General features: G+C 34.7%; 1 protein-coding gene across 2 annotated transcripts in view; it reads right to left on the bottom strand.

Moving 5' to 3' along the window:
* Nucleotides 1-25,771, bottom strand: part of LOC149793315 (cyclin-dependent kinases regulatory subunit 1-like) — a 31,129-nt gene extending 5,358 nt beyond the window's left edge. The window contains exons 1-3 of one of the 2 annotated variants that reach the window (XM_089967284.1): nucleotides 25,648-25,771; nucleotides 10,909-10,986; nucleotides 5,042-5,169 (exon numbers count right to left, since the gene is read on the bottom strand). In XM_089967284.1, coding sequence (XP_089823410.1) covers nucleotides 5,042-5,169; nucleotides 10,909-10,967 — 187 coding nt within the window. In that variant the 5' untranslated portion in view covers nucleotides 10,968-10,986; nucleotides 25,648-25,771. The other variant, XM_089967285.1, reaches the window with a different exon arrangement.
* Nucleotides 25,772-26,460: the final 689 nt, after the last annotated feature.

Raw genomic sequence — 26,460 nt, 5'->3', positions numbered from 1 at the left:
AAACTGTCATTTTTTGGGGTAGTAAAAATAATTTTAATCATACAAAACGTACCTGTCACTATTATTAAGCTTTACCTTTCTGCAACGGAAATGTCTCCTCCATGCTAGATGCACCATCTGTCTGTTCAAAAGATTTCTTAGAATCTGTGCAACAACTCAGTCTGACCTATGTCACTGGCCCATGCCTTGTAGCATGTCCTCATTCTTTTTAAGATATTTAGTCAATGAAAGACATCAAAACTAGGTGGGAGGAGGGCATCCAATAGTGACAGATTAGTATTACTATAATTATATTACCCACCTACAGTTTATTATCAGTAATAACTTACCTGTCACTATTATTATGAATTATCAGTAAGAAGGGTGGCTGATGGACTGGAAATGAGCAAAATGTACACTTTTTGTAGCCCAAACAGCATCTTCACTAGCCAATGTTCCTATATATTTACCCATCTACACCGTGGCAGAAATATGTAATATATCAGTGCTTCGGGCCTGTGAATTTCACTGGATGCAGCAACAAGCCACTGCATCAAATCAAAATCAAGTTATTCACATCTGAACACTGTTCATACATGATCGAGACAAGGAATCACTTAACTGGAATAGACTCATAAATGAGCAATTTTCAACCTATCTACTGTGTTGACAGATGGCGCTGAATGAAGTGACACTGGAAGTAATGTGCTCCAGCAGTTTTTGTTAATAGTGTGAGATTTACAGCATCAACATGAATGGGAATCTAGTTTTTCAACACATGTAGATTCACATTTTATTAATCTGAATTGTTTTTATGTGCTTAATGAATTTAATGGAACAAGGGAATCTTGTTTTCACCAGGCAGGAAAATGGTACACACACACACACACACACACACACATATATATATATATATATATATATATATATATATATATATATATATATATACTCTGTGCACTAAGTACACAGCTGGTGACTGTAAACAGACTTTCCTACAGCTAATAATTATAAAAAGACCCCAACTGAATGAATACTCTCAGAATGTTACCAGGATAGGCATGTGTCAGCATAAGAAAATTTCACTTAAGACGATAAGAAAGAGAATAATAAGGGGGCAGTAACAAATCTTACTATTATTGATAAAAGGATAAAGAATACTGAAGAAAAATTGTCCAAATTACTACCAAAACCCTCAATCTGTCAAAACAAAAGATCTTAGCATCAGGCAATGTATTGATGAATATAACACTGATATAACCACAAAAATATTATCATGAGACATGAATATTCACTGAATGAGGGTCAGGACATAAACACTCAAATATTCTATGCAACTACAGATAAAGACCAAAATGTGTTGTAAATAAAAGGGACATAATATGGAAAAGATATAAAAATCATCAATGGAAAGCACCTTGTGCAGAAAGACCAAAATACAATCACGTAATTAAAGCAACAAAGAAATATTCAGTGAAAAAATAAGAGTGCAGAGGGAACACCAAACAGCCATATAAACTGTTTAACAGTATTACAAGACTGAAAAAGGAAAACCCGATGCCAGATAGGCAAAGCAATAATATCAAGGACTCGCTGAAAGATATACAAAAATAGGTACTGGTTGATATGAATATTCCAACAGTACATATTCTAAAATTTCTTATACAAGACAATGTTGAAAGAATCATTATGTCATTGCCAACCAAAGTATGAACTAGACTGAATGCTAACATATTTGCTGAAAGAAATACATATCTTGATCAACATACTACCTATAATTACTAAAATAATTACTGGGTAATGTTTTATTTGAAAAGGGACTTTTGTTAAAACCTGGAAGACCTAATTTCAAATAACTACAGACCAGTATGCAACTTGTCATTTCTCACAAATGTTCTTCAGAAGGCAGCACTGAATCAACACTGTAATATTTATGAACTGATACGGGATTATCAGTCTGTATGCACACTACAGTTGTGAAACTGCATTGATGAATGATCTCTTGTAGGCCATGGAACATCAGAAAGTTACTGTGCTAATGGCAATGGATCTAGTGCTGTGTTTGACACCGTAGATCACCATGTGTTGCTGTCTATTCCTGAACCAAAATTTGGTACAAAAGGGAACATAATTGGTTTGACAGCTATCTCTGACCAAGGAGCTGCAAGGTTAGTATTAGCTCCAATTATTCTCAAGAGAAAGATCTAGCATTTTCAGTTCCTCAAGGCTCATGTGCAGGACCTATTTATCTTTTATATGCTTCCAAATTGAGGGATATAATACCAGAAGAAATTTCAGTTCATGGGAATGCAGACACCCATGCCCTCTTTTGCAGCTGCCACAAAGAAAGAGTAACTAGCACAAGTTCAAGAACTTGAATCATGCACAGTTCATATTTAAACAAATGGCTGGATAGTAACAGGCTAAAAATGAATTCATTTAAAACAGAATATATTCTTTTTGGCTCTAAGCAAATCAGTAACCTCAGAGCATATTTAGATGAATCTCTCGCCCTAAAACATCACATAATGATCAAATGCAAAACAACGATGTGGAATGTTCAACGAATAAAGAGTATTGAAAATCTTGGGACAAAATAAGCCTATGAAAGTTTCATTCAGGGACAAGTTATTTCACACCTGGATTATTCTAAATCCCTATTAATTGGCTTGCCTGCATGTGATCTCCGAATTCTGCAATGAGTTCCGAACATGACAGCAAAGTTCATGCTTAACTATAATAATAATCCATATGAATGTCTCAAGCAACTACACTGGTTGCCCATCAAGCAAAGGATAAAATATAAAGTCATCACTCTTGTGTTCAAAAGTCTGATAGGTCATTTGCAACCGTATCTCAGAAACATGGCTAAGCTGCATATAAGGAAGAGGTAAGGTCTTTCGTCTGATTACACAGTCATGTTTGAAGATGCCCTTTTACAAAAATAAAAAAAAATTGCAGCTTGTAAACGTTTGTTTGATAAGTTCTAGCAAAATAATTAGTTTTCTATCCACAACATTATCTAACAACTTTTGTTCTTAAATAACACTGCTTATGCTCATGTCCATGCATCTCTGTGTATACTGTATATGCATATGTATATATGCTTGTCTGTTGTATAAAGCTTTTATCATTAAGTGCAGCACCTCAAAAGATTTTTGTCAGAGATTGCACTACAACATTTTAATAATGCCACTATGCCTCCAACAATGCCTTTATTTACTTCACTTATAATATATGTGTATGTATGTGTGCTTGTCTGTGTGTATAATCCCTTTATCATCAATATACAGCACCTATGTGATTTTTATCACAGATTGCACTATATCAAATAGAGTAATTTTTAAAGTAATTTTCCACTGCCAGTCCACATTTGCACATACTCATATTTTCCCTCAAATACAAATGTAATGGCTTCTCTCTGGTACATAGACATACTTATGATGGTAAACTTACAAAAATTCCATTTGAAGTCAACTACTTCCACCATTCTTGGCTGATGTTCAATGCACCACAGTTATACGCTGTTGGTTAGCTGACATTACATACTAAGGGAGGCAACTTGTGAAATTCAATATATGTTGCAAGTACAAAGCACTCTAATGTTGGATCAATCAGCCAAGGATGAAGACAGGTTAACATCAGTCTTGGCTAGCAAAGATTCCCAAGCAGTCAACTGCTGTTTATACAGTAGTAGTCTGGGTCACTGGTTCTGCAGTGAATCTTGGACTCCGAAAAAAAAAATGCCTTGGCCCTGATTTACTAATGACTGAAGGTAAAAAGATGAGAAGGTTGTGTGATATTGCCAAAATGCAACCTTCATAATATTGTCTAAAATATGAGTGATTGAAATACACCCAGGAAGTAGCAATAGCCCTGACCTCACGGGCTTTTATCATCTTGAATGATAAATCTCTTTCTGTGAGAGATACACAAGCCTGACTGAAATCTACAGAGAAAGTCACTCTATGGGAGAAAAAGTCTTTTCCTACCCTTCCTTCTCACAATGTAGAAGGTTCCATACTTCCATGCAGACAAACATCCTTATCATCCAAGGTATGCAAATGCTGACATGTTTTCTGAGAAGACCATGATACAAGCCCATTTGACAGGTTTAATATACCCTTTTAGGCAAAGAACATAACTTTAATTTATGAATTGTTAATGCAGAGGAGAATGTCTTACTGTGACCAATGGCACATGGAGAAATACTCATTCTGGCTATACATGAGCTCCCTGTGCTGAATTGGATGCTTTGGTATATGGATAGGGTTCTGGAGGCATGCAGATGAACTCATCTCAGATATTTTTCTCAACTGTACCATCACTTGAGGTGGTACTGAAACAGCAACCGTAGAAATTTGATCTGACAGTAGGGTTTCCAAACCGTCAACAGGAGAAACGTAAGTGGATATAAATAAAGTATCCCTATGGATACTGTCTGCAGCAGAATTCAAGGTTCCCAGAAGAGAGATCTACAGAAGTCGTAGTCTGAAACATCCTTAACTATTCCAGAGAGGTAAGAAAATTCATTCCTATGTACACAAAATCCAGAGGGGGGAAAGAGATTGGATTTTCTCTAGGTTTGGAATCAGTCCTAAAAGAGACACTATAAGATAACAGCAGGTCATGTGACATAACAGGGACTGTTTGTTGTTGTCATGTAGCAATGGATCAGTCAAATCTCCAAGTACATCAAGTGCACAGTTATGACTCCAATGATTCTGGTGAAGACTTGGGCCACTGAGGCTAGTCCAAATGACATGGTTTGGAATTGAAATACTAGTCAGTAAAACTGGATCTAAACATATTCAGCCAGTTTCAGAAAGATAATCATCATTATTTAAAGATTGCTTAAAATTATATGTAGAGTGAATAAAATAGTCCATGAGCTTCATGTACATTAAGTGATAGAAATTCATACTGTATGCTGTTCACAGATTGCATGACAGAATATCCAGATATGTTCACAGCTTAAGTGACAAAATATCAGGATATCTGCTGTTCAGAGTTTAAGTAAGCAGTAAATAAGTAAATAATTTAAAAAAAGAAAAGAGCAAACCTGGAGCATGGACCATGTAGTGTATCCAACCTGGCGACTGCTGTACACCAAGGTTTCTCCACTCTGTTTCCATCATCAGATGGTTCTTAGGCACCAGCTTTGCAATGTCAGGGGGTAGGATAACATGTCTGCATTTCAGAAACAACATAAAACAAATTATAAATTTTACATTACTACTCATATCAGTCATTTGACAGGGGCCCAACCAGGTGTTAAATGCTTTAGTTGAGCCAGAGTTAGAGCATCAGAATGACTGATAATTCCTGGGCCAAAACTAATATATATATATATATATATATATATATATATATATATATATATATATATATATATATATATATATATATATATATATATATATATATATATATATATACACAAACTATGTGCTTCCTGGTGAAATTATTTTTTGGCTGTTGCATTAATGGCACTTGTAACATATTATTGGATCTAGCATGCCATGGAAATAGGAGCTATGTGCCTTTCTAAGCAACCTGGACTGACCTGGGCAAGTAGTGAACCCTTGACCCTAGGATTACAAGTCCAATGCTTTACCAAATGAGACGCCATGGCTCACCCCTGGACAAGACTTGATTGCTTTTAAAAAGCCATAACATGCAACCAGCACTCTGCAATGCATAGTGGACAACTGCAGGTAATTAGTTCATAATTCATCATGTTCATACAACATGTACTCAGACCTAAATAACAATCCTCAAACTGCTACAAAATCAAGAAACCATAACAATGTCCATAATATTTTGTTTACTAAAACAACTTCTTATTCTGAACTCATCCCAGTAATTGTAATGCTGACTTAACTTTTTTCGTCATATCATGTCAGAACACAAATCTTGAGGGCATTAGTTAAAGCCTTCCATTCAGACTTGTAATTAATTGGTTTGGAAAAGTGTCCTAGTCACATAAATTCTTGAGGGCATAAAATCCATGCATTTATCAGTTTCTGCATGGTATGTGTATTTTTTTGAGTATCTACAAGTACTTAATTTACAAGCCTGCAAAGCCCAATAAAAAGACAAATACAGTTGATCACAATTTGTGGGGTACCAAATTTTCATGATTTTCGTTAGTAAGCAAGACCATGAATTTCAAGTCACAATGAAATAATGTTAACAAGTTGATATTTAAAGTACCCTCCTCCCCACCCTCTCTCCTAATGTCATATCCAACTGTATGTTTTAATGCCAGTTGTATTTATAGTGCTGAGAACTATACATCGTAAGTTTGTGTTAACAATGACTATTTACTGATCACGATTTATCCTAATTCGAAATTTGGTTTACATGAATGGAATGACTGTCTTATGATATAGCAATCAATAACTCAGTTTGTTTCGTTCTTTATTTCCTAAAGTACATATTATATCCATTTATAATAATACTTGCTAAAACTTTATACATTCCAATAAATTTAGGAAACATCTGCAAAATGTAACAGTACTGAAGTTCAACAAAATTAAATGCCAATCTGAACAGCACCTTTTTTGAGCACATGTACTGCTGAATTTTATTTTGCATCTGTTAATCCTAAATTACGACATGCAGAACGGGGGCATTGAAATAATTCTACAGTACTCAGCTTGTAGGGGTTTGGAAGTGTGGTGTTAGGGGTATGGGGTGGTGGTGGCGGTCATGCATGTACAGTGTGACCCCGCTATAGCGCACTCCGTTATAACACAAATTCGGATATAACATGGTCGTGGTGTGGCTCCGGAAATTTCATATACATGTATTTTTCTTGTGCACAAAAAATCTTTCTTAAAAAGTACAACAAAAAAAACGTAAAAAGGGTATTATCATTTTGGGGAAGAGACTGCATAAGAGATTACAAGACGATCGTGGCTTTGCGCCTGAAATTTTATATGTATTGTTCTCATACACAAAAAAGTATTTTTTTTCTTCTTAAAAGTAAAAAAAATAACACATAAAAAATTTATTCTGGGATCACGTAGGTCTTCGCCATTGTCGCAAACTTGGATTGTTTTTCCTTATTGGCTGCAAAACATACCATGAGGCAATTTTTTTTAATTCGGGACATTGTTGGCTATTTAAACTTTCATATATAACCAATGGTTTGGAGTGCAGAAATTCTGAGGCCCAATGAAAGGAAGCTGCAAACTGGATATAAAATGTACTGAAACTTTTCTATTGTTACATAAACAAATTCTTCGTCCATATTGACAAACCACCTAAACAGTGCATTGTTATATCATGTGAAATATCCGCTTTTTTTGTTGTTGACATTTATGGTAACGGAGATCAACCGGACGAGGCATTGTCAGGTAATCTATCTTTCATCGGATTTTTGGCCGCTTGCTAGTAATTAATATATTTACAAAGACTGACATTTGTATGTGGATGGTAAGTAAAATTCCTCTTCTTTTCACTCAGAATTAAATCCTTTAGAACACTCACATTTTCTGTAATAATCCCTGTCATCGGAACACCTGCGTCTCTATCGTCCGTTGGCCCTTTGTTAATTTTCAGACGCATGCATGGATGGCAGCATCATACTGCTACCACAATGGTTAAAAAAAAAAAAAAAAACCATCATACTTATTGGTTTATTCAATAGGCATAGAGGGACAGTAACTAGAATAGTCCAAATGACAGCCTATTCCTTTTTAGAAATGTACACAGATACAATAGTTTGCTGTAATTTCAAAGGAAACAGATTATCTTTGAAGCACTGATTGTTATGAAAATGAACTCGGCAAATGGAAAACATACCGTCTCAGTCATGAATACAATTATTTGATGTTGCCGCAACAATAAGAAATGGGCATTTGTTTGGTTCTCCAAAAGCCTACCTTTAGTGGTGACTTCAATAGTGCATGCACCCATCATCAAAGAAAGCCGACTACAATCTTTCAATAACAACAAAGAACTTTTTTTCAAAAGAAGTCAGTACCAAAACTTAAATAAAAGTGATGGAATCTGATAGATTTTTGCATTTTCCAACGTGACTGGAACACATTAAATGTGCTGTGAAAGTTTCCTTTTCGTAGGGAAAATGTGTATGCTTATGAATGCTACCAACGGTGGCTTAAAACGCAAACTCTTACCGACTTGGAACGTACTGAAAAGTAAATGTGCTTCATCATTTGTTACGTGATTGCTATGTTTTTCCACTGATTTCAGAACAATATGACCTGTTACAAAATTATTGAATATTTTAAACCTGTGTGTGTGTATATTTTCGATAGAAGCACTTGAATTGTGGATTCAATGTATATGATGAGGTTTGCAGGTGAGTACACGGGGTTGATACTCTATTCATGCTATACATTAGATATTTATACATAAACAAGATTCACATATATGTACCAATTCGTGGTTCTCTAAATAAAGTAAACTATTATATATGTCTTCTCTGTTTTCACTACAGGTGTATTTCTCATATAATATGTATAAATTTAAAATGGTAACTGTCAATTAATAATGTATTTTACCACCTGCATTTATTACCTACATCCCCCAATTTTTGGGGGGTACATTTTCTTCAGCTGTTACCTGGTTGCTTATTACACAGTTCAGTCTATAAAGCGGTCGGGTTCTATGGGTCCCAACTACAGCGTGACCCCGCTATAACGCGCTCCGTTATAACGCGAATTCATATATAATGCGGTCGTGGCATGGCTCCTGAAATTTCATATAAATGTATTTTTCTTGCCCACAAAAAAATTCTTAAAAAGGATGAAAAAAAAACCCACAAAAAGTTGCTTATCATTTCGGGGAAGAGATCGCACATGAATATTACAAGACGATCGTGGCTTGGCTCCTGAAATTTTATATGCATTTTTCTCGTACACGAAAAAGTATTTTTTTCTTCTTAAAAGTAAGAAGAAGAAAAAACGCATAACAAGTTTATTCTGGGATCGCGTTGATCTTCGCCAATGTCGCAAACTTGGATTGTTTTTCCTTATTGGCTGCAAAACATACTATGTGGCTTTTTTTATTTGTTGGCGACATTGTTGGCTGTTTAAACTTTTATACACAACCATTGGTTTGGAGTGCAGAAATTCAGAGGCCCCATGAAAGGAAGCCGCAAACTGGATATAAAATGCACTGAAATTTATCTATTGTTATATAAACAAATTCTTTATCCATACTGACAAACAATCTAAACAGTACATTGTTATATCATAATCTGCTCATCCTGACATCTAGCATGAGTTCTGTACGTTGTGAAATATCCACTTTGTTGTTGTTGACACTTCTGGTAATGGAGATCAACCGGACGAGGCAGTGTCTCGTAATCTATCCTTCATCAGATTTTCGGTCACTCGCAGATAATTAATATATTTACAAAGACTGACATTTGTATGTGGATGGTAAGTAAAATTCCTCTTCGTTTCACTCAGAATTAAATCCTTCAGAATGCTCACATTTTCTGTAATAATCCCTGTCATCAAAACACCTGCGTCTCTATCATTCGTTGACCCTTTGTTAATTTTCAGACGCATGTGTGGAAGGCAGCATCACATTGCTATCACAAATGTAAAAAATACAAAATAAAAAAAATAAAAAATACGTAATTCAGTAGGCATGGAGGGACAGTAACTAGAATAGTCTAAATGATGGCCAATTCCTTTTTAAAAATGTATCCAGATAAAAAAGTTTGCTGAAATTTCAAAGGAAACAGATTATCTTTGAAGTAATGACTGTTATGAAAACGTACTCAGCAAATGGAAAAAATACGAGTCTCAATCATGCAATACAATTATTTGATGTTGCCGCAACAATAAGAAATTGGCATTCATTTGTTTCTCCAAAACTGTCCTTTAGCGGTGACTTCAATAGCGCATGCACCCATCACAAAGAAAGCCGACTACAATCTTTCAATAACAGCAAAGAACTTTTCTTCAAAGGAAGTCAGTACCAAACTTTAAAAAAAGGTGATAGAATCTGATGGATTTTTGCATTTTCCAACGTGACTGGAACACGTTAACTGTGCTGTGAAAGTTTCCTTTTTGTAAGGAAAAAGTTTATGCAACGGTGGCTTCAAACGCAAGTAACTTTTACCGACTTGGAACGTACTTTAGAGTAAATGTGCTTTGTCATTCGTTACGTGATTGTGCTGTTTTTCCACTGAATTCAGACCAACATGACCTGTTACAAAATTAATGAATATTTTAACGCTGTGTGTGCATATTTTCGATGGAATCACTTGTATTGTGGATTCAATGTATATGACGAGGTTCGCAGGTGAGTACACGGTGTTGATACTCTATTCATGCTATACATTAGACATTTATATATAAACAGGATTCACGTATATGTACCAATTCATGGTTCTCTAAATAAAGTAAACTATTATATTATGTCTTCTCTGTTTTCACAACAGGTGTATTTCTCATTTAATATGCATCAATCCAGATGGTAACTGTGCCGACGAAGCACGTATTTTACTGCCCACATTTATTACCCCCACACCCCCACACACCCAATTTTTTTTTTTTTTGGGGGGGGGGGGTATATTTTTTTCAGCTACCTGACTTGGTTGCATATAACACGGTTCAGTATATAACGCGGTCGTGTTTTATGGCTCCCAACTACTATGTTATAGCGGGGTCACACTGTACCATGTTAAGGCGGGATCACACTGTACTTTTGCATCTTTGAATCCACCAACAAAATAAAACTCAAAAACTATCTCCTTCCCTCAGATATAATGAATCATATAAAATTAAATATGGGGCTTACATATAGGTATCTAAAATCCTAAATCTTGAACCATATTTTGCAAGCATTGTATTTGAGAGAATGAATGCAATATCTGGTTTTTATGTTAAATTTAATAAGTTTTTTACAGAGACTGAACATACAAATAACTTAACTTCAAACCTGTATTCATTGTTATCATCAACATATTTTTCAGAATACTGGATCTGGTCAACTGGCATCTTCAAAGGATTACAAACTCTGGAATGAAAAATAATTAAAAGTGAATTTGTTTTTTAGAAAATAAAAGATGCCAACTTTACACATTGGCAAAATGTGTTCTTCCCTGGACCTTCTACCATGGCAGTCCCAATACGCTATAATTTCAGCTTGTGATGGTTTAGGATCTGCCACAATACACAATGCACCAGTGCCAATATGCTTTAATGTTTCCCAATATCCTTAAAAATTAATCTCTTAAGTAAAAGTAGTTTCCTAATTCAATGCCTTATGCCCATCACTCAAATGGCATGTTTTTCCATCTTTCTGGTTATGTGAATTAAGATACTTCAGGATAATTACAAAATGAGATGTTATCTTTTGTACTGGTTTGGACAGATTACTGGTGAATGATGCTGGTCGTATTTGCACTGACATAGTCTAGTGCTTGGCAAGTGATGATGGAGTGTGTGATATATATTAATTTTTAAATTAAGCAAATTTTGAAGAAAAAAAATGGTCACACCACCTTAAAAGAAACCCATAAAAATACCTAGTGCCCTGCTATCCCCATGCTGGCCTGGCTATGAAGACCAGAGATCTTGACATAGATGCAAGAGATCTCCACAGAAAGATCATGAAAAACAAAAGGCAGGCTTCAACAAAAGATAGAAGATTTCATATATCTGCGCAAAAATTGGTGGATAATATGATAAATCTTCCAGATTGTTATATTTGGATTTAGGTCAACTTAGTTACCAAAAGGTGAGATGAAAGGGGTGGGGGAGGGGTGATTGGTGTAGAAAATGCAACAGTAAGAGTTGTTTTAGTTGTGACTGTTATTTTCCAAAACATGTCACAAGGAATATTTCGTGAATGAAAATTGCATCTTATCCATAGCATAGTCTCTGCATGAAAAAAGTTTTGTCAATAAACCTTAAGTGAGTTCTGCCCTACTAAATTCACTCTTCTATCTATTCAATATTTCTCTTCTAGTTTTACCCATTTTGAAAACATGTAAGTGTTGGATTATTCCTTCATAAATCTGAAATATTTCAGCAACAATAAACTATTTTGGAATTGGAGTGTACCGCATTATAAAATGCATGTTGATTCTATTTGATCAGTATATTTGCTGCATCAATATGAAGCATCTTGTGTGTCAGAAATGCAGATAGAGGACATAAAAGCCTCAGTCAGTGAGTGATTTCTACAATTTTCATAACTGCCCAGATGAACATAAAGCTGCATTAAGTCTTTGACATTAAATTATGATATAGCTTAGGGAAATAAAGAATGGTATGTAAATACATGTACATCTTTTATATTTCATTAATGTTAATATTTTCACTTTTATGATAACATACTTTTTGAAAAGCAATACCTTATGGTACAACTACATAGCCTAATGGTGTCAACAATTTCAGAGCTGGTCGCTGAATGTAGAGAATTTATTCTAGGATGTACAATTCCAGGATTCATGCTAATTTCTCAAAAGCATTTTTGCCAAAGAAATCAACCAAATACACATAAACTGCTCATCATATTATCATAAAAGTCAAGATGGAAAGTGATATGAGAATGATGGTCCCATTTCTTTCAGTGTACAAGTCAGACACCAGACACTGATAAGTTCATTCATTGCACCAAGTAACCTGAAGGTCTTGCTGGACAGATATTCACAGGTGTAGTAAAGCCATTTGTGGCAGGCCTGACACATAATACTTTCTATACATGGCATTCTACACATGAAAGACATTAAGATGTAATCTTCAAAACAGAAGAAATAAAGCAATTTCATCATGCAAAGACAATCTCATCTAGTACAAATTGGGGGATGGGAATGAGGATGAATACCAATAAAATCTATCACACTGTACATTCTGTATGTGCTAAAGACTGCTGTGGCCACAGGTACTTGTATTTATTAGTGAAGAAAGAAAACTACTGACAACAGCCAGTCCTATTCTATAATTTGTTTTGGTAAATTTTACACAAGGTGATAAACTTAAGCTGTCTGAAATTTGCCCCCATGCTGATTCCATGGTAATTTTATTTATTCCATGGGCACCTTCATTCACTGGTTAAATATCTCTGCATAAAAAGAGAATTCCAAATTTGTTCCCCATGTACATAAAAAGAGAATTCCAAACTTGTTCCCTATGTGCTGCTAGGATTGTATCTTACAGGGGAATTCACCCTTTGTCACCGAAAGAAGGGAAGAGTAGAAACGGAAGGGGAAGAGGAAACAGTCATGGTTCAGTATATATATATATATATATACCTAACACTTCAGTACTCCATGTTTTCTTTTTTTAGAGCTCTGCTGAAATCAAAATCTTTTAAAGATGTCACCTCTAATTAAATAAGTATTAATCTGTTAATTATTTCTGAGCATACCTTGTTCCTTATCTGTGTATGAATATTTTTCTGTGTTTCCTTCTGAAAGGACATATGTATGGCTAGCTTTGTCAGCTTAAAGATGTTGGGAAGCTGATATTTGTGGCTGTTGTTTTTAGAATTTTCCAGAGCTCACAGAGATTATCTTTTAGACACATCTGCTCCAAAATAGGATTTGCCACTAGCACAAGTTTACTTCTTGAATCAGTAATTTGCTGTATTAGTGTTTTTTGTCAATCAATGCCATAGTCTGCTTGTGCAGACAGAGGTATTCAAAATATATTTACTTTTTAATTTCATTGTTTTAATCCATATTTACTCAATTTATCTTAACCCTGATATGGATATATGGTTTTGTAGCATATCATTCACAGGGCTAAACTGACTGATAAAATGATGAAAATTGCATTCTACTTTTAAACTGTATTTTAATTAGGCTCATTATTCTGCCCTTTCTGTATTTAATTTCAAAATACAACTGAAAGGGAGAATGACCGTCATGTCCTCTATTTTTGTCCATTCACCATTTTTGCACCTGACCCGTATTTGACACCATTGTCGGGCTCAAAATCACTCACTTGTATCTCCCTTAACAATTTCCCAGCTTCAATAATCCAATATATAGCATAACTTTAACAATTATTTTCATCATCACAATCACCAGCCAGTATTTGGCAAAACAAAAATGTAATGAACCACGCCGGGAATCAGACAATTTGGATTTTCTAGGTGGCCCATATTTTAAACAAGCATTTGTAAAACTTCCTCCATGGAGGGTTCAAATTACGCCATAATGCTTATTCCAGGGCACAATGTGACAATCAAATTTAGTTTAACAACCATTTTTATCATGCTGGAAAGACCCTAGATGTAAAAACAGTTGCCTACCTGAAAAACAGATGTCATGACAAGAATAGTTAAATAAAAATTATATACATCGTTGAGCACATTTTCATATGCTGTACTTTCAAATATTTTGCAGGAGTTCTTGTGCATCATCATTCTCCAAGTGTGCAAATTTGTACACATATTTTGTATGATTCAAGCAATCACACCCCCTGACTGCATCTGTGTTCAAGTACTTTATATATCAACTACTTTAGAGATAAGTTTCTCTGTTGCTTTGCTAATACTTCCTGTCACTGATTGCTCATTGGTATATATTATTTAACCTCGACTGGAACAAGCAGTAACCACCAATACCGTTTGAACATAACATATTTCACCGTGTTACACTCAGGTAGACATGATCAAATTCAATGTAGAAACTTCGTATAAAATTGGTTAGTAAACGACGAGTAAAGTACTTCATTATATTCATTATGCAAGTGGGACGTGTTTGGAATGTATCCTTTATGCTGAACATGCTGATGGGTTAAGATAATTAGCATGGAATTGGGGGTGGGGGCAGATTACAAACTGTGTCACTTTGTTTGGATTTGCAGACGGTGAGTGAGTATTCTCAATAGTCTGTTTCATTTTTACTAATAAAAATGAGTGCCAAGAACTGCAAACGCTGTTTCGGATGCATTCTATCTTTAAATAATAAGGCGGCAAACTAACAATAATTATTCATAACTGCTAAAGACTAAAATAACTTCATTCACTTGTACTGATATGTGCATCATTCCAACAAAATTATTGATGCATCGTTTCAACCCTAATGAATACTTATTTGTAGCTTTCTCATGTCATGAAAAATTATCATCAGTGGCAACACATATCCTGAAGCGGAAAATGCAATGACCAATGTCAGATTCTTAAAACTCTGCACCAGTCATGCTAATTCTCACTTTTAATCCCCATCTTATCATCAGTCCATCCAAGAATAAGATCAAATTACTCTAGAGTTTCATGAAGGTTAATGGTCATATTGTCAGCAAAATAATCTTCTCTTCTGGCATTCATGAATTCATCAAATCATTATATTTTCTCCCAATCTTCTGGGCAACGCTGGGTGATCGATGTTGGATTGTCTGTGCATGAAGCACTATATTGGATCGCTTTAAAAATTGTTTGTTTCAATTTATTTTCAAAATTTGTGTCAATACCAGTGAAAACAAATAAAAGTTATCATCCATATCTCTGCTAACTTTGTCAATTAAAAAAAAAATCACCACATTTAAAAGAATCCAAAGTTGGCTTCTGATGTCGGCTTGCTTTGTAATAAAATAACCTTTGTATTGATACACTAACAAAAAAAATCTGCTTAAAAGTGTCCAAATCAGCTTCCTGTGTAATAAAATAATCTTTGTCTTTGATGATCTGGCAGTAAGTTCAAGCAATGAGTTTACTGCTCGCTGCAAGTTGTGTTTATTCACCACCCTGGGCTTCTATTTGCTTGGCATCTGTAGTTATAATTAATGGGCATTGATGTCTGCGGGTAAATAGTATACACAGCAATAACCTTCTTTAATAATACTTTCTGTAACATATATTAGGAAAAGTATTGTCACCTGCACTCAAGTAAAGTTATTTTCAAATAATGATTTTTATTTGTGAGATACTGTTATATAGATGACCTGGATATAATCTATTCTTGGTTATTTTGCACCTAACACAGTGTCATGTGTGAATGGCAGTTGTCTTCAAGCAATCGGTTGATTATTGTCCTCTCATTCGCAATTCTGTTGGATCCAGTTTCATTCGAATACCGTATTTACCGTATATGTTGGGACACCATAAATTAATTTTAAAAGTAATTTTTTTGTGCACTGTATGTTCTGGGGCACATCGTTATTTTTGAGTTGTAAGTTGTGGGACACCTTTTAAATCATTCGAAAAATACATGTCGGAAATTGCACTCCAGCTGAAATTTTATTTAAAAAAATATAAAACTGAACTTGAGATAAAATTCTTTAATCCACAGCAGCAGCATCTCATCAAAACAACCCTTCTCCTGCACACATACAATCTATTCTTTTGGTACATTAATATTTTTTTTAGCCTTCTCATACAGTGAAAAAGTGTTTGTGGCAACACACCACCTGAAGCAGAAACTGCAAGGACAAAAGTCAGATTTTTTTCAACTCTGCAATAGTCTTGCTAATTCTCACACTTCTGATGCCCATCTTATCGTTAGTCCATCCAGGAATGCGATCAAAGTACACTAGAGTTTCATCCATGGTAATGATCATATTGTCAGCGAAATGATGTTTCTCTTCTGGCCTTCACGAATTCATCACGTGATTTTATTTTCTCCAAATCTTCTGGATGATGCTGGGTCATCGATGTTCACTCACGAAGCACTATATTGTGTAACTTTAAAAATTGTTCCATTGTTTCACTTTATTTTCAAAATTTTCATGAACAGTGGTGAATAGGAACCAAAGTTGGCTTCCATATCTCGGCCGTCTTTGTATATTCAAAGCTAAAAATAAAAAATCGGCACATTTAAAAGAATTCATAGTCGGCTTCCGAGGTCAGCTTGCTTTGCAATAAAATAACCTTTGTATTGATATCCTTTAAAAAAATTTGGCTTCCGAGTCCAAAGTCGGCTTGCTTTGTAATAAAAATAACCTTTGTCTTTCATATCCTGTCGGTATGTTCAAAGAAGTTTACTGCTGGCTGCCAGTTGTGTTTATTTACCACCATGGCTTCTATGTGCTTGGCATCTTTAGTAATAATTAATACAAAGGTGCACTGATGTCTGCGGGTAAATAGTAATGATACTTTTGTACCCCGCACCAGCGAAAAGATTGTCACTTGCACTCAAGTGAATGTGTTTTCAAATAATGATTTTTATTTGCGAGATACCGTCATACAGTAGACCTGGATATAAATTAATCTTGGCTATTTTGCACATAACACCATGCCATGTGTGAATGGCAGTTGTCTTCAATATATCGGTTGATTATTTCCCTTTCGTTTGCGAAATCGTTTGCTTCTCTTGTGGCCTTCATGAATTCATCACATGATTTTATTTTCTCCAAATACTGCTGGGCCATAGCCATCTGTGCACAAAGCACTATATTGTGTCACTTGAAAATTTGTTCCATTGTTTCAATTTATTTTCGAAATTCCTGTGAATACAGGTGAAAATGAACCCAAGTTTACTTCCATATCTCGGCCAGCTTTGTATATTAAAAAAAAAAAAAAAAATCGGCTCACTTTAGAGAATCCATAGTCAGCTTCCGATGTCAGCTTGCTTTGCAATAAAATAACCTTTGTATTGATATCCTTTTTAAAAAAAAGTAACCAAAGTCGGCTTCTGAGATCGACTTGCTTTGTAATAAAAATAACCATTTGTCTTTGATGTCCTGTTGGTAGGTTCAAAGGAGTTAACTGCTTGCTGCCAGTCATTTTTATTCATTACCAGGGCTTCTATGTGCTTGGCATATGTGGTTACAATTAATACAAAGGAGCATTGATGTCTGCAGGTAAATAGTAAAGACAATTTTGTAACCCAAGCTGGTGAAAAGATTGTCACTTGCACTCAAGTGAATGTGTTTTCAAATGACAATTTTTATTTGCGACATACTGTCATACAGTAGACCTGGATATAATTCAATCTTAATTATTTTCCACCCAACACCGTGTCATGCGTGTATGGCGTCTTCAAGATATCGGTTGAGTATTTCCCTCTTGTTTGCGATTTTGTTGGCTCCAGTTTTCAGTCGGATAACATGTTCAAACCTTTGACTGCAACCACACACAATTGTTTCTCAGTGTTCATGTCAATGAACAACATGGTGTGTGGTATCGAACATAATTGATACATGCTACAGTATGGAATCCTACGCCACTTATATGGATTTCGTGGAAATATTTTATTCTTTAATGCTCATGTTGAAAAAAGGAATAAACGATAACACAAGGTTAGTTCCTTTCTTTAATTATCAATTAAGCGTTTTATTTATCTTTTTTTTTGCAACGTGCAGTGGGGGAGGCAAGCACAAATGCAATACAAATTTATTTCGTTTCTTAAGTCTTGAGACATATGACTAAAGTGAACAAATGTTTCACCATAAGTTCTGGGACAGGAAAAAAAAAATTATTTTATCGTATCCCAACATATGCGGTAAATACGATACATTCAAACTTTTGAGTACCAAACACGATTTGTTTTTCAATGTTCATGTCAATGAACAATCTTTTGTGTGTTATTGAACATAAGCAATACATGCTACAGTATGGATGCCTATGCTACATATATGCAGTTTGTGGATATATTTTATTTTTTAATGCTCAAGATGAAAAAAGGAATAAATGATAACATTACAAGGTTAGTTTCTTTCATTTTATTATCAAATAAGCATTTTGTTTGTTTATTTTATTGCAACGTGCAGTGGGGATGGGTCCAAATTCAACACAAAATTATTTCTTAAGTCTTGGGACAGGTGACCCAGGTGTAAAAAGTTTCACAACTTTTGGGACAGGAAATTTTTTTATTATTTTATCATGTCCCAATATATATGGTACATACGGTAATTTATTGCTGCTTATTGCAAAATTAATAAATAACCAATGAAATATGTACAACTCATTCACTAGATGGCAAAGAACAAAGCCAGAATTTGCCAATCAAAATTGTCGAATTGCAAAACTTCACTAATTAGCAAAATGAGTTACAAATTAGAAATTAGGGTTTCAATGAAAATACTTTCACTAATACAAAAACATCAAAACTGTCAGAAGAAAATAATTCCACTATTCAGTATAAGAAGTCACAAACAGAAATTAAGGCTTCATTGAGAAAACTTTTTCTAATCATTACAAAAATATTCTCTGCAAGTCCAGTCAATATATCCACACAAATAACTTTTAATCCAGTTAACTACATAAACATAAATTATTTAGTGCATAATGAACAGATGTTCCAATATTGCAATGTCAATTTATTTTCTTAGACTTACTCAGAACTGAGACTATATGCTTCATTCTAATTTTTTTCGTGTGATGTTTTTATTTTTATAATGGTATGTCACTTGATTAAAAGAAAGAAATAAACTCAGTCAAAACGTGCTTAAGACATCAATATTGTTCAATTCAACTTAAGATGTTATCACTTTCAATTATTATAAACTAATAAAACTCTCCCAACCCCTGCCAAATACAAAATAAATAAATGTGCATTAAAAAACTGTATCCTTCATTTAAGTTTTACATTTATGGAAATAAAGCATGTCCAGTCCATTATGAGCTTGAATTGGAGATGTGACGTGTTTGTAATAATGGAGCGGAGGCATATCGTGTCTACAGGAAAAGTGAAGGCTTAAAGTCTTTACATTCATGAATTTATTAACAACTTTTCTTTCTATATTAATAATACATCTATACACATTGTGAGTATATTTGTGTAAAAAGATATGCCAATATCTTTAGGATGTTTTAAGTGACCAACATTGTGAATTATTTTAAATTTATTATTCTTCACATTTCAACCATGATGGGTCATCTTAATTCTGATCAGCAACAAATGAATCAGAACTATTTAAAAATAGAAAAAATCTTTATTATTAAAAAAAAAGAAAAAAGCTCCACAACAAGTCACTTACCCTCTTGTCTGTACCCCTTACTAATTTTAAAAACAAAAAGTATACGGGATAAAAATAATGCACAAAACTTAGTTAATTTCATTCAACAATTTATAATTTTTAACCTCCTTATCACCAGTTCAAACCAAACGTTTTTGTAAACAACCAGACAGACTGCTCACTGTCCTTGTGGGTTTCTAAAACAGTCGATTTTCAGCAAAATTTGTTGTCTGAATGCAATATTTGCAATGTCTAGTTTTAATATTTAAAAAAGCAGAATTGAAGAAAATAAACGGTGACTCTAAGTCTTACATACATTATTCAGAGTTTCCTCTGACCCTTCTCACCCCATTTTTAATATTTGGACATTAATGCTGGGGTGTAGGCAAAAATGTCTGAATATCACAAATGGGTGGGAAGGGTCAGAAAACTCGGCCAAAACGTACTATAAGGTGTATGTGTGTGTGTGATTTTCATTTTTAACTTGGCTTTAAACAATTTTTTAGTTATATTGCTACGATGTCTGCAGTATGGCAGTTACAATGCTGTCAGGCATTTCTGTGCACCAAATGATTCCGTCTCCAATATTGAAGCAAAACACATACCGAATTTGACCGATTGATGAAAATAAAGAAAAATGCGTATCATTTGAAAAGAGGCAATTGTCACCAGAATATTCTGTTCAAAATAATATTAATTTTGGACACAGGGGATACCACCCTCATTTTCCTGACTCGTGATATGTCAGCCTATTCTGCGTACATCTTTGAAAAGATGTAATGTTTATCCATCGGGCTATAGAAATGAAATATATTACTTTGGACTGTTTCTATCAGCAGTAATTAGGTCAGATTTATAGTTAGTTTTACAAAATTAAATGTAAAAATGCCAACAAATGGCAAGAGATATTAAGCAAACTAAATCGATCTTCTGAAAAAGTCAGTAAAGTTCAACATTTTATAAAAAGTAAGCTATTATGTGGAAGAAAAACAACAATGAATAGGATGCAATGTGTTTACAACGTCTTGTTGATGGGGAAACATTACTACAGAATTTAGAAACAGGCTATAAGCTGGGGAATGTCTTGAAAATTTATGTTCTAGCAGCAAGTTGACATGTTGGGTAGCAGACAAATTTGTATGTGTGGGACAACTTCTTGCAAAATTGGAAACTTGGATTAAAATGTAGTATTGTTTTATGGTACACATTTCCATCTTTTATACAATGTGATTATTTGTATGATTCTAAAAGATGCATAGTAAATCAGATTTTCTGGGTTACAGGTTAAAGAAGGTCATGGAGTGGGTCTACATGTTGCCATTTAGAAATCATATTTTCATGTGCATTTTGAGTCTAAATGTGGGATATTTTTTTACAATGTATGAATATCACTTTTTTAATTAAAGCATGATTGTTCTTTCTTGATACAAAATGGATTTTTGAACCAAAATAACATGTGATCCAAAGTTTACAGAAATGATGTATCGTTGCGCAGAAACCAATGCGCAGAATTGGCTGACATGGTGGTAATAGTGATGTCTAGCCCTGGGGCATCATGCTGCAGACATGTAGCATGATGTCCCACCCAGTCAAATTATCCTGACCAGCCCAAACACTAACCTCTTAATGCTGAGCGCCTAGCAAGGCAGCTGTAAGTTCCAGTTTTATAAGCCTTTGGTATGACTCGGCCGGGGTTTGAACCCGCCATCTCCCACATCCGAGGCGGACACTCTACCCACTAAGCCACTGGAGCGGTGAAGGAATTATTTAGAGCTTATCGAAGACAGCTAACAATATCACTTCTCTTTAAAAAAAAAAAAAATAGACTGGCCAACTCAAATAAGCGAGGTGTCAGTAAGTCAATCTCCCATTTGGTTTTAAATGCGCAGAAGATAACAATGTTAAGTAACAATCTGGTTAAAAATGGTAAACCGATGAATGAGATGTTGTTGTTGTTGTTGTAGGGTTTAACGCCATTTTTCAGCACAAGATAGTCTATACATGGCGGCCAGTATTAATGGTGGAAGAAGAACCCTGGAAAACTCAGGAAAGTACCATCGACCCATGAGAAGCTACTGGCAGGTTTTCCCACGTACCCACGCTAGCCGAGCCTTGGACTCGAACCCACGCAGACAGAGGTGAGATGGAGTAATCCGGAACGGTGAGCGCTTTAGACCACTCGGGGCCCCCATGAATGAGATGACTAAGGTGGCGCTATACAGTTTCGCATTTTGCATAGGGTTAGGATTTTAAAGAAAAAGAATGTCCCTGGCTTTCCTCACTGGTTATACTGGCTATTTAAAAAAGACCTTGTATATCTTAGGTATAATGCAAAGAACCTTTAATTCCCTTTATTTCGGTGTATGATTGATGGGTGTACTATGGGTTATAGAGTATACAGCTTGGCCTTACTTCAAATGTGCACCTTTCAAAAAAGTGCTAGCTCTACGTGGTCATTTTCACTTCCTGAACTTCAGAGGTCAATTGTATAAAAAAGAGCCGATAACTTTTTTTACATTTTATATATTTGGTAATTCGTTCATTGCACTTTCAGAAGCTGGTATTGTCTAGTCTGGCAAAATTCATTTGCCCTATTTTAATAGCTGCTATGTATAGTGTACTTCAGACTAATTCAGACTGATTTTTTAACACAAGGGAGCAGTCATTTTAGTTAGCAGTGTGCTTAAATCATGTAAAATTTCCAAAAGTACAATATCCAAAAGAAATATCATCCACATTACATTAATGTAGCATAGAGGTATGCAAACATTCTCTCCACTGTGCATGTTTTAAATGCGAACTACTTCACCTTACATACGTCACTCTCTCAAAAGTACATATTATCTGGTGAGCGCCACCATAAAGAAGATGTAGGTATTAATTTTTTATGATTTAATTATGTTTATATGGCTGAAACATTTAAGTCGCAAGCATCAAAACAATCCTTATGAATAATTCTCCTGCCTTTTTCCCCACAGAACAGTATTTATGAGTGTCAGAGTCTCTAACAAGTCCAGCCTACCCCCCCCCCCATGATAAAAGTGAGCTATTTTAAGAATGCACATTACATTTTGTAAACATAGCAGCCAATGTTATGCTGAATGACAGGAACATGAAACTAGCCAGAATTATTTCTGAGATATCAACAATGAATTTTACAATTAGAAAAGGGAGGTAACTCATCAGCTTCATAAAGGTCAAAGGTCAAAGTGTAAAATATTTGCCTATTGTTTAATATGGAAGAAGAGAATTCACTTTCTCTTCATTTATTTTTTTATTTCATTGCAAATAAATGAAAAGAAACATTTTCACCATATATTTCTGTCACTTATTGCAACAGTTTTAAATTTAAGTTGACTCTATTCCTATATTCTAAGTCTTCTAATTTCCCCATAATTAAGGTCACTACTCACATAAACATACCTCATGGCAAATTATGTAAGCAAGAGAAAAATGATCATAATTAGCTTACAGGGATGGTCCTGGCTTTTAAAAAGCTGTCGCCAAAAAAATCGCCAACCTCAATATTTTGTCGCCAATTTTCAAAAAGTGTCGCCAAAAAAAGTAGTGTACATTTTTCCAAGTGTTAATTTAGTCTATTAATGTAACAGGCAATGAAAATTACAAAAGATGGATTAGTTAATACTTTAATTACAACAAGCATTAACAAAATGTTACAAAGTGTTACATGAAGATCCGTCGCGATTTTAGGGCTGCCCACTTGTTCAATGCAGTTTCAAAGTCTAATTTTTCACATCTGTACATGTTAATTCTCATTAAATTCTCGAGAGATGAGATGCAGAGCTTATTTCTGATGTCAGTTTTTATGAGGTTCATCTTACTGAATCCACGTTCACAGTCCTCAGTGGTGACATGTGACACCAGTAGCCTCTCAGCAGCCCCCCCCCCTTTTCATAGCTAGCTTCACAAAGCTTGTAGCAAATTGCTTCCTAAATCCCAAGAATGATCACTGAATGCTGTATCAATTTTCTCGACAAGAAAAATAGGATCTCCATTCCCACGAATGAAACTTACACGAATCAACACCTGGCAATATTGGACCGTATATATAAGCGTAAATTCACACCCAATTTAGGGATTCTTTCACTCCTGTATTTTGAGAGATAAATAATTATTATTAATTATGCAAAACTGTGTTTTTTTTTTTTTTTGCTATTTCTTGTTGCGGAGTTTAAGTCTCTGCAGCCGTAACACGGGACTGATGGCAAAAGGAAAAGATCAATGAGTATAATGCTGCACTGGCGACAGATGTAATTGTGATTGAGATTTTTTCCATTTGCTTTGTATTTATACACAGTAGTCGGTACTTCAAAGGTTATCAGTTTTCTATGAAGGTTCAGCAAAACTACTGTATTGGTATATGTATTAAAAAAAACAGAAGGATTAGCCATACAATTAATTGTATCTGTTCTATTCGCGTCTTCAGAAGTCGGTCAGTTGTAGGTATAGTGCGGTAGCATGATTGACTGTATCGCAGCATACAGTACTCAGCCCAGATGTCAGCATAAGCAGATTATGATGTAACAATGCACTGTAAAGATAGGGTTGTCAATAAGAACAAAGGATCGTTTGTGTAACAGATTGATTCCAATGCATTGTTTAGTCAAGTTTGTGGCTTCCTTTCGTTCTGGCTTTAAATTTATTCAGTCCAAATCCAAGATTGTATGTACAAATTAAATAACCAAAAAGTATGTCGCCAAAAAAATCGCCAGATGGGATATTTTTGTCGCCAATAAGGAAAAAAAATCGCAATTTGCGACATTGGCGAAGCCCAGGACGATCCCTGGCTTATTTTCATGCTTAAATGCAATATGAATGTAGCATTTTATTCAGAACATCATACATAATTATATGAAAATAAAAAAAAATAATTGCAAACATTTTTTTATTTTCTTTAAGGTGGCGCTATACAGTTTCGCATTTTGCATAGGGTTAGGATTTTAAAGAAAAAGAATGTCCCCGGCTTTCCTCACTGGTTATACTGGCTATTTAAAAAAGACCTTGTATATCTTAGGTATAATGCAAAGAACCTTTAATTCCCTTTATTTTGGTGTATGATTGATGGGTGTACTATGGGTTATAGAGTATACAGCTTGGCCTTACTTCAAATGTGCACCTTTCAAAAAAGTGCTAGCTCTACTTGGTCATTTTCACTTCCTGAACTTCAGAGGTCAATTGTATAAAAAAGAGCCGATAACTTTTTTTACATTTTATATATTTGGTAATTCATTCATTGCACTTTCAGAAGCTGGTATTGTCTAGTCTGGCAAAATTCATTTGCCCTATTTTAATAGCTGCTATGTATAGTGTACTTTAGACTAATTCAGACTGATTTTTTAACACAAGGGAGCAGTCATTTTAGTTAGCAGTGTGCTTAAATCATGTAAAATTTCCAAAAGTACAATATCCAAAAGAAATATCATCCACATTACATTAATGTAGCATAGAGGTATGCAAACATTCTCTCCACTGTGCATGTTTTAAATGCGAACTACTTCACCTTACATACGTCACTCTCTCAAAAGTACATATTATCTGGTGAGCGCCACCTAAGTGAATGAGATGACTAAATTCTGTGCATTTTTATATCCTTCATGCTTTTCGCTTTTAAATCGGTAGGTGGCTACAAACAAACGGGAAGATAAGAAATACTAAACCGTATTACCTCTGAATCAAAGTAAAACGCTATTGTAACAGGATGGAATCCTCCTGGCCTAACTAGAAAAGGGCTGAAACCTCTGGCAATCGTCCAAATGATTTTCGTGAAATTCAAGAATGCGGTAAAAACGACAGTGTTGATATTTACTTGTACAATACTTGCACGTATAGAAGACTGCCTGGAGTAAAAACACCTTATTATGTATGTGTTATCTATGTTGACGTTTGATTGTGGCGCGTCGCACATTAAAAATCGGAACCTTCCAGCCTTTATCGCGATCAGCTGAAAACTTCGAGGAAATCCGATTATGAAATACAATTGGTTAGTCTGGTTCCCTGACCTTTCTCCACTCCGTAACGGAATGGAGAGAGGTCAGGGAACCAGACTAACAATTTGATAAGATTTGTTTCTGAAGTCAACACGGAAACTTCCTCTTCGTTCAACCCGAAAAATTACAACGCATTTCTCAAAGGATTTTTGTATATTGGTCTGTGATTTAAATGGCAAATTAAAATATGAAATCAACATATGTTAATACTGGATCTCAACTTACTGTAGACCTGTGGTAAAAATTTAGAAGAAAAAAAAAGAACTTTTCCGTGAAGATAAATTATTTTAGACGGTATGATATCTTGAGTACGAGTGAGTTTTCTTTTAATGACAGAAATTACACATGTAATTAGCTAAGATTTTTTAATTGCTTCTAACTATTGAAATCAATTTTACCATATAAAAAAACTCCAAAACGCAATAAACTCTCAGTTTAATTTCAGCTTTCAGTAAATGAGCAAAATATGAAGTTGACAAAATAAAAACTCAATAAACCTCTCACCTTAAATATATGTAAACTGTAGGTGAGTTCCAAAATAAGTGTCAAAATATGAAATGATCTTTGAAAATATGTAATATGAACAAGAAATGTTAATGAACATAACAATTTGACTTATTAACTTGCAAAAA

This window comes from Sinohyriopsis cumingii, chromosome 8 (genome assembly GCF_028554795.1).
Source record: "Sinohyriopsis cumingii isolate HCF-2022 chromosome 8, ASM2855479v2, whole genome shotgun sequence".
NCBI lineage: Eukaryota > Metazoa > Mollusca > Bivalvia > Unionida > Unionidae > Sinohyriopsis > Sinohyriopsis cumingii.
Note: the sequence above shows the minus strand (reverse complement) of the source record. Positions and strands in the feature narration are given on the sequence as shown.